The 10,024-nt window shown below is 50.2% G+C and overlaps 1 protein-coding gene across 1 annotated transcript; it reads left to right on the top strand.

Annotated features, from left to right (window-relative positions):
* Nucleotides 1-1,885: 1,885 nt before the first annotated feature.
* Nucleotides 1,886-2,650, top strand: LOC135442012 (olfactory receptor 14A16-like). The gene has a single exon (XM_064701566.1). The coding sequence runs from the start codon at nucleotides 1,886-1,888 to the stop codon at nucleotides 2,648-2,650; it is 765 nt and encodes a 254-aa protein (XP_064557636.1).
* Nucleotides 2,651-10,024: the final 7,374 nt, after the last annotated feature.

The following is a 10,024-nucleotide window of genomic DNA, read 5'->3' as shown; positions in this document are numbered from 1 at the left end:
TGCATTCCTGAAACACATCCAGCTCTGCTCAGCACCAGAGACACCTTGGCCTTGTTTGTCCCCAGCTATCATCACTGCCTCCAGGGTTCCGCTCTAACTGGAACCTGGGGACACTCCTCATTCATGTTCCTTAGTGAGACCCATTAAAACTTCAAGAAACTTCAGAGTTTCAATTTAATTTTGAGTTCTTCGGAAGTTTTTTAAAGACTCTCTCTGGGACTGAGTCTGATGTAAACAACACCAAATCCCTGAGAGGCTCATAAAGTCCTTGTGCTGTGTGCTGCTGAGATTTAAAGGAACAGCTCTTCCCAGGACCAGCTCATCGCCCAGCCCAGCAGGGCTGAGGGCTCTGCCTGCAAGCACTGAGGGGACAGGAGCCAGGCAGAGACAGGCTGAAGGCAATCAGGAATGGGAAGACATTGAGCTGAGACTTCACTTGGGGAAAGATCTTCACAGCCCTGTGCATGGTGAGTGTGTGGATGCAGGGAAATGTCCCCTGTGCTCCTGGAGGGATCTCCTGGAGCCAGCACACCCCACAGCCTGGGGGATGTGTCAGGAGGACTCTCCCAGTTTCTCTGTGGCAGAGGAGGAGGAGGAGGATGTGCTGCAGAGCGGGGCTGCCCTGGGCACTGTCAGAGGGACAGGGCAGGACAGCTCCTGCTGCCAGGGACAGCTTCAGGGGGTGAAGCTGGGGCTGCAGCCAGGGCTGCCCAGGGCTGTCCTGCAGAGCAGCTCCTGCAGCCCTCAGGGCTCTTGGCCAGTCCAGGGCATGTGCCACCTGCCAGGGGCAGCTCTCAGCCTGCCTGGCAGCTCCCCATGAACGCTGCAGGGGAGAAGTTGGAGGTGGAAGGAGCCACCCCCATCAGGGCAGATTCCTCCTGCTCTGGAGATGGTGCTGCATGGCCAGGGCTGCTCTCAGCTTTCTCCTCAAGGGAAGGGAAAGGGGCTGTCAGCTTTGGCTGTGTCACTGACACTCCTGCACTGTCACCCTGGCCATCAGCAGATGGGCCTCAGATCTCCCTCAGAAAGTGTCTCTTCAGCCTCCTCTCCCTACAGGCAGCAGCAGCAGCACCTTGGCTTGCAGCATCTCTGTTTGTCTGGCCTCCCCTTAAAGCCCTGCTGCCAGGGAGATGCCCATGGGCAGTGCCCTGTTCTGGGAGGGGTCTGCAGGGCAGAGCTGAGCCCCCGGGGCTGGGCTGGGCTCTGGCAACACTGGCAGGGACAAGGCTTGGATAGAGAGAAACAGCTCTCAGTAGGCACAACTCCAGGCAGCACAGAGCTAGACCAGTCTTTTGTATTTCTTCCTGTCTAGTTGCACAGGGAAAGTGAGATGGGTTTGGAGAAAATTATTTTTTAACTGGAGAGTTCAAAAACTCCAGTTTAATTTTCAATACATTTTTAAGTGCAGGCACCCTGAAACAGAAGAATTGTAATGATGAAAGGACTCCTGTGTGAGGTCTAGCACTGTCTGCACTGGGGCAAGAGGAGCCCTGTTTTCTTGAGGTCTCCCCAGTTTTCAGGCTGAGAGCAATGGTAAAGGTGAGGCAGGAACTCAGCAGCAAAAACTCAAAATTAAAAAATGTTTAGCAAAAATCCATCACAGGAAGAGAAGTGATTTTGCGCAGATTCCAAATAAAATACATAGGATTGACTCAAGGAAATGGGTCGCATTTGTCAATGTCTTCTTTTAACAGTCCACCATGCCCAGAGTGAAGCAATGTCCAACAGCAGCTCCATCAGGCACTTCCTCCTGCTGCCATTGGCAGACACGCGGCAGCTGCAGCTCCTGCACTTCTGCCTCTTGTTGGGCATCTCCCTGGCTGCCATCCTGGGCAACGGCCTCATCATCAGCACCATAGCCTGCGGCCACCACCTGCACACGCCCATGTTCTTCTTCCTGCTCAACCTGGCCCTCAGTGACCTGGGCTCCATCTGCACCACTGTCCCCAAAGCCATGCACAATTCCCTGTGGGACACCAGGATCATCTCCTACTCAGGATGTGCTGCACAGCTCTTTCTTTTCGTATTTTTCATTTCAGCAGAGTTTTTCCTCCTGACCGTGATGTGCTACGACCGCTACGTGTCCATCTGCAAACCCCTGCACTATGGGACCCTCCTGGGCAGCAGAGCTTGTGCCCACATGGCAGCAGCTGCCTGGGCCAGTGCCTTTCTCTACTCACTGCTGCACACAGCCAATACATTTTCCCTGCCCCTGTGCCATGGCAATGCCCTGGGCCAGTTCTTCTGTGAGGTTCCCCAGATCCTCAAGCTTTCCTGCTCACAGTCCAGCTTCAGAAATATTTGGATTTCATTGCTTGGTGTCTGTTTAAGTTTTGGTTGTTTTGTGTTCATTGTTTTCTCCTATGTGCAGATCTTCAGAGCTGTGCTGAGGATCCCCTCTGAGCAGGGACAGCACAAAGCCTTTTCCACCTGCCTCCCTCACCTGGCCGTGGTCTCCCTGTTCCTCAGCACTGGCTTTTTAGCCTACCTGAAGCCCCCCTCCATCTCATCCCCATCCCTGGATCTGGCAGTGTCAATTCTGTACTCGGTGGTGACTCCAGCACTGAACCCCTTCATCTACAGCATGAGGAACCAGGAGCTCAAGGCTTCCATGTGGGCACTGATGACTGGTTGCTTTCAGGACCATTAAACTGATGGTCAATTTCTGCCAATCCCTTGTAATAAAAGTAATCTTCAATACTTCTTGTTAATTCCACTTTGGAGGTTCTTTATCTTTGTTTTAATTTTAAAATATTGTCTACAAAGTGATGTCATTGTTTGCGCCATTTCTCATTTTCTTTCCCTTCTCCTTTACTGTGACCCACAGCCTGTTTCTATGAGGAGCTGTGCTCTCAGTGGCTGTAAATGAACTGAAGGATCTCCCAGGAAAGTTTTCACCAGAGATGCCCTTTTGTTCCTTCTCTGGAGCTGCAGCAGCAAAGCCTGTATGCAGAGCTGGGGGCAGATCAGTGCTGGCCCAGCAGCTGTGCCCAGCAGCAGCAGCACTTGGTGTTGCCAGTGCTGCTGCTGTGGCCCTGCCCCGCTGCCCTGGTGGCCCTGGTGTTGCTGCAGGGCCTGAGTGCTCTCGGGGCCGGGCACAGCCCTGGGGTGGCAGTGCCGGGGCTGCAGCAGGGACAGGCCATGGGCACTGCTGGGGCAGCGTTGACGCCTCAGCCCACGCCCTGGGGGCTCCAGGCTCCTTGCCCAGGCTCTCTCAAGAACACACCCAGGCCAATGCTCAGCACAGAAAACCCCCGTCAGCAGCTTCAGGCTGGCCGTGGGCAGGCTGGGGGCAAACAGCATGGCTGGGGCTCTGCAAGGGCCCTGGGGCAGATGGGAAGAAGCAGCAGAGCAGGGGCTGATCCATCCCCAGTGTGCTGGACAGCCCAGGGCAGCGTCCCAGAGCGTCCTGATGGAGCTGCCAACAACATCCCCCCTCTGCAGCCCTGGCCTCTCCCCCAGCTCACACAGGTGCCCCATCCTTGCAGGCACAGACACGGCAGCACTGGCTCAGCAGCCCCTGTTTGCATTGCACAGAGCAGGGGGAGCACCCCCATGCTGTTGGTGTGGGGACATGAACCTGAGGGAGCACAAATGCCATCAGCCCCTGGGGACAGCAAGGGCTGGGGGACACCAGCGAAACCACTCAGCTTTGTCGTGGCCTCTGCAGTCAGCCAGAAAGTTTGTTCCCATGAGCTGGGAGTTTCCTGTCCTTCCCCTGCAGGAGCTGTTGCTCAGAGCCAGGGCTGCCTGGCAGCCACCCCCAAACTGCCCTGAGCATTTCCTTGGCTTCACCTTTGCTTTCTCTCCTCTTTCCTGATCCAGATTACTTTCTCTCCCATCTCTGTCCCCTCTCCTGCAAACAGCCCATCCCTTTTTGCTCTTTGCTCTCTGGCCCCACTCCCATTGCAGTTCCTGACTTGGCACCATGGGAACATCCCTTGGACAGCAGGATCGTCCTACAAGTGCTGCAGGAATTGTCTGCAGGCTCCTGCAGTGCCTGGTGCTGCTCCCTTGCCAGAGGCACCCCAGGCCAGGGGGGCACATCTGGGCTGCTGTGTCTGGCTCTGGGGTGAGACAGAGTAGAGATCCATTCTGAATTAGGTGAAGTGTCAAGGAGAGGTGAAAAGTCTGTGAGGCCAAAGCTGAAGGAAAAACTGCAGGTCAGATACAGTGAGGAGACAGAGGGAAAAAAAAGCACAGAAATGACCACAAGGTCGATTTGCTCCCCGACCTAGAAATTCCTTTGATAAAGAAAAACTGGTGATAAATGTTATGCGGAATGAATATGTATGAACCTATTGTGAAACTGTATGCATATGCATTTGGAAGGGAGATAAAAGGAGACCTGAGATCTCCAGGGGTACACATGCCTTTTGAGGAGGATTTCCTCTGCTTGCGTCTGATGCGGGTCATAATAAAAGCACACCAGGCTTTACAACTTTTATAAAGTTGTGAGATTTCTTCTTTTCTCTGTAAAATATTCTGGCGAGCCAGGTAGAAGGAGGAGAGATACCTTTTGTGTCTGTCTCTGTCCGCGCAGGGGCAAGGGGGAATTGACGGACTCCTAGGCGCGCCCCAGGATTTTCCTGGAGGAGGCTCTGCTCGTCTCGACTTGCCTCCTGCGAGGACAGACAAGGACCTGCTGGCCTGCGGAGGAGAATATGGTATGTACTGAGGGGCCCCTGGGGGGGAAAGGAGAGCAAGGGAGTAAACCACCTAGAGACGTCTGGGTTCAGCTGATGGAGCAGCTGTATTAGAGACTGGGTTCATCATTTTTATAGGGCGGAACCGCTAGTGGCTCTGGGGGTCAGCTGGGTGAACCCGTGTATGTGTGTGTTGGGGTTCGTCGTTCTGATAGGGCAGAGCTGAACCCGCGTGTGTTTTCTTTGTTTGTGTGTGTGTGAGTGGTGTCCGGACACTGTGTTGCTGTATGGTTAATGCATTGTGTGGTCAGTTCACTGTGTTTGTAATTGTGCAAGTGTATAAAGTGTATGGTGTATAAATGAGAGTAGATCTATAGCGCTCGACTGTGCGGGGGGGGAGCTCCTACCCACGACTGGAGAGGCTGAGTAAACACCGGCCGGGGCAGGCTTTGGGGGCGGGGAGTGCCCAACAGAGAAAATAGAGTAAACAGTGGAAAAGCGTGGGTGAGGATGTTTATTGAGTAAAGGTGGTAAATTGTGGTGTAGATTGTGCACGCTTTCACCGTGGCTAGACGAACCCAAGGGGTTCCTCTGCCTCAGTGGTTTGGACTCGACCCTTTGGAGTTTGTGAATCCTGTGAATTATTGGATAGATAGAGGAGACGAACGAGTTCATTTAGAGGGGCTCTACCGGACTTCAGCTGGCACTCTAGTAAGTCTGCACTGGGAACAGCTTGCCGTAGAGGATTTAGAGCCCCCTGTAATAAACAGAATAGCCTGCCTTTGCGTGAAATTTCGGGTAGCCTTCAATGCATCAAGTGGCTGGCACGCTGCATGGGTATTATTGCAGTGCGGAGTTTGTGAGAATTGCTGGTATTGCTGTTCTAATAAGCAACAGGGCACGTGCCCTGAGTGTAGATTAGAGGTTTCTGATCAAGCTGATTCAGAGTCTAAGATCTTAAAGCTTGTGTGTGGGAAATCACATCTGATACCTGCCACCTGGAGTGTGTGGGAGGAGGACTGGGAAGTTACTGTGAAGTTCTGTGAAAAGAAGTTTGGGTGGAAGCGAGATAGGGCAAGAAGGAAATAATGGGAACTAACCAGAGCAAGGAAGTTCCACGGCTAGCCCCTTAGGGTGCATCTTGGCCCACTGGAAGGAAGTCACCAGCAGGGGGGGCTCTGAGAACAAAAAAGATCTAATCCAATATTGCACACGCTGGTGGCCCTTATACAGGTTAGAGGACGAAGCAAGGTGGCCACCCACTGGAACCCTAGATTATAATACCTTACTGCAGTTAATGTTGTTTTTAAGATGGGAAGGTAAATGGGATGAGGTTTTGTATGCTGATATGTTTTTTGTTTTAAGAAATCACCAAGAGTGGCAAAAGGACTGTGGGATTAAATCACCCTCAGACCCACTGGTCTTGGCCCTTGAAAGGGATAACAAGGCAAAGAGAGGGCAAATCAAACGCTGCTGTTCAGCATGCAGTATAGGACAACAGTGTATGAGATCAGATAAGGTCTATCGTTCTGAGGAGCAATAACGAGACACATTTGAGTGGGTGAAAGCTCCTCCTCGAAGGAGGGAGGTTGAGGCTGAAACTGAGGATGAGAAGGAAGGGAACTTCCCCAAAAAGGAGGAGGACTCAGGTGGGGAAGGCACATCTACTAGAACCCACCCCACCTGTGTGAGTCCAGTTGCATCTAGAACCAGGAGGCAAGTAGTGCTGCAGGCCCCTCTGCGAGAGGCAGTGGGACCAGAAGGGGCCAAATTAATGATTAAAGTGCCATTTACCACCCTTGATTTAGAGGCATGGGAAAGGATTGCTAGGAATTATCGTGTTAATCCGATACTCACCGCCAAACACCTACGATATGTTATCAAACAACACAATTCAGACTGGGCTGACATCCAGCTACTACTAGATGCTTTCACTGAAACAGAAAAACAGCTGATCTTAAAGACAGCAGGGGATTTGGAAGAGGATTACTGTAAGGCCACATAGCTGGATGCAAAAGAACATTTCCCCCTCCAAGACCCAGAATGGGATCCTAATGTGTCAGCGGAGGTAAAGAAATTAACAGAGTATCAAGAGTGGATAGCAACAGGGGTGGAAAGAGCTATTCCAAAAACCATAAACTGGTCTGCCTTATATTCCCTTAAGCAGGGGCCTTCTGAGATTCCATCTGAATTTCTAGAGCGTTTAAGGGATACTATGCCTCGTCATACATCATTAGATCCGGAGTCTAAGATAGGGACAAATCAACTAGTTAATTCATTTTTGGGGCAGTCTGCTGGAGATATCAGGTGTAAACTTCAGAAATTTCGGGGACCAGATGGGAGGAATCTTGAAGTCTTGTTAGAGGAAGCCTGGAGAGTATTTAGTAACCGGGAAGAAGGATATAAACAAGGAATGAAAGGTTGGTGGCAATGGCACAGGAGGAAAGTCAGAGAAAATACAACCAGGGACCACCGAGACAAGGACCACCTTGGCTGGGCAGAAACCAGTGTGCAATCTGCAAAATAATTGGTCACTGGAGAGACCAATGCCCAGCATGAAGAAGGAGTGACCAACAAATGGCTGCACACGTACAAAAAATCAGAGGAGGACTGGGGGATTCTGCCCCAGCAGATCCACTGGTTATAACAATGAGGCTGGGGGAAGAAGGGAAAAGGGTGGAATTCTTGGTTGATATGGGAGCTACATATTCAGTTTTAAATAAAGCTTTGATACCTGTGGAAAATGATTATGTTGTAGTGCAGGGCACAACTGGCCAGTCTAAAAGGACATATTTTTGTAAACCTTTGAGGTATAAATTGGGAAAACAATGGGGTATTCATAAATTCTTGTACATGCCTAATTCACCAAAGGCACTTTTAGGCAGAGATTTATTGGAACAATTACAAGCAGCCATTACATTCAAAAATGGGGAAATTACTCTGGAGGTGAATGATCAAAAGTACATAGAGGTATTAAGTTTAACCCTAACAGCTATTGGAATTATGGAAGAAATTGATGAAGAAATACTAGGTCAGGTATTTCCCGGGGTGTGGGCCTCTGATGTGCCAGGGAGGGCGAAAAATGCCTCCCCCATGGTAATTAAGCTCAAGGAGGGAACGCAACCAGTGAGAATCAAGCAGTACCCCCTAAAGAAAGAGGATAGGAAAGGAATCGGCCAAATAATTGAAAATTTTCTGCGGTTAGGGTTACTGAAAGGATGCCAATCTGATTTCAATACTCCTATTTTACCTGTTCGGAAATCTGATGGGTCATACTGGATAGTACAGGAATTGAGGGCTGTCAATAAAATAACAGATTTGTATCTGGTGGCAGCCAATCCATACACTTTATTAACTTGCCTAACACCTGAGCTAATCTGGTTTACTGTTTTAGATCTAAAGGATGCCTTCTTATGCCTCCCCATCCACGAAGCCAGCCAGAAAATTTTTGCATTCAAATGGGAAAGCCCTAAAAGTGGGCGCAAAACCCAGCTCACATGGACCAGACTACCCCAAGGTTGGAAAAATTCCCCTACTCTGTTCGGGGAGCAACTTGCAAAAGATCTGGAGTCCTGGGAAGCTCCACAGGAAGAAGGAAGGTTTTTGCAGTATGTGGATGATCTTCTAGTGGCCACTTGGACGAGGGAAGCATGTGTGGCCTGGACGGTAAGCCTTTTGAATTTCCTAGGACTCCAAGGATATAAAGTATCAAAGAAAAAGACACAGGTAGTGAAACAGAAGGTAATCTACCTGGGGTACCAGGTGAGTGCTGGGCAACGGACTTTAGGGCAGGCTTGCAAGGAGGCCATATGCCAAACCCCAAAACCACAGACAATAAAAGAACTCCGAACCTTCTTAGGCATGGCAGGATGGTGCCGGCTGTGGGTTTATTATTATGGACTGCTTGTCAGACCCCTCTATGCTCTTATTGCCGATGGAAGCAGAGATCTCCAGTGGACAAAAGACGCCACACGGGCCTTTCACCAGCTAAAGAATGCTCTCATGTTGGCTCCAGCATTGGGACTTCCAGATGTAAGTAAACCATTCTTCCTATTTTCCCATGAAAAACAGGGAATTGCCCTGGGAATACTGGCTCAGGACTTGGGTCCATACCAAAGGGCAGTTGCTTACTTCTCTAAGCAAGTAGATGCAACAGCCAAAGGCTGGCCAGGTTGCCTCAGAGCTGTAGCAGCAGTTGTGGTGAATATTCAAGAGGCACACAAGTTTACCCTGGGACAAAAATGACTGTGCTAGTGTCCCACACAGTGTCCGCAGTACTGGAAGTAAAGGGTGGCCACCGGCTCTCACTGCAGAGGCTTCTGAAATACCAGGCCATCATGTTAGAGCAAGATGATGTAGAGATAGTGGTAACTAATATTGTCAACCCAGCTTCCTTTCTCAGTGGAAATCAAGGAGAAGCAGTACACCATGATTGCCTGGAGACCATTGAAGCTACCTACTCCAGCCGCCCAGACTTAAAGGACACTCCTCTGGACAATGCAGAGACCTGGTTCACTGACGGGAGCAGCTATGTTGCCAATGGGAACCGACATGCTGGGTATGCAGTGACCACCTGCAAAACGGTAATCGAGTCTGGACCCTTACCAACAGGGACCTCTGCGCAGAAGGCTGAGATAATTGCCCTGACCCGTGCCCTGGAAAGGGCAAAAGGAAGGAGAATAAACATCTACACAGACTCGAGGTATGCATTCGGAGTCATACATGCACATGGGGCCATCTGGAAAGAGAGGGGACTGCTGACCTCACAGGGAAAGAACATCAAACATGCACAAGAGATAATCCAGCTGCTGGAAGCAGTTCAGCTGCCTGAAAAGGTAGCAATTATGCACATTGAGGCACACCAAAGAGTGAGCTCAGAATTGGAAGAAGGAAATGAGCTGGCGGATAGAGAGGCAAAAGAAGCAGCAAAATGTGAGGTAGCTACAGAAGGAGTCCTTATTCCAGATGGACAAATCACCCTTGAAGGTAAGCCAGAATATAATAAGAGAGATATGAAATTAATTGAAGATCAAAAAGGGACGTATAACCAAGAAGGGTGGGCTACCATTGAAAAGAAATTGGTAATCCCTTCCCATTTATTGTGGTCACTAGTAAGGGAAGAACACCAGAAAACGCACTGGGGAATAGATGCCCTATACACATACCTGATTGAAAGAATTGTTGCTAGGAATTTATATGCCACTATTACTCAAGTGGCCCAACAGTTTGATCTTTGCCTCCAGACTAACCCCAAAAATACCCCCAGACTGAAACTCAGTCAGATTGGGAGAGGCCATGGGCCTGGACAACAGTGGCATATTGACTTTTCAGAACTCCCAAGGAAAGGGGGGTATCGGTATTTGCTGGTATTGACAGAT

Source organism: Zonotrichia leucophrys, unplaced genomic scaffold (genome assembly GCF_028769735.1).
Source record: "Zonotrichia leucophrys gambelii isolate GWCS_2022_RI unplaced genomic scaffold, RI_Zleu_2.0 Scaffold_845_21206, whole genome shotgun sequence".
NCBI lineage: Eukaryota > Metazoa > Chordata > Aves > Passeriformes > Passerellidae > Zonotrichia > Zonotrichia leucophrys.
Note: the sequence above shows the minus strand (reverse complement) of the source record. Positions and strands in the feature narration are given on the sequence as shown.

Bases quoted from the DNA above. Each gene is read 5' to 3' on its own strand.
- LOC135442012 (XM_064701566.1), top strand. From the start codon at position 1,886: ATGTTCTTCTTCCTGCTCAACCTGGCCCTCAGTGACCTGGGCTCCATC.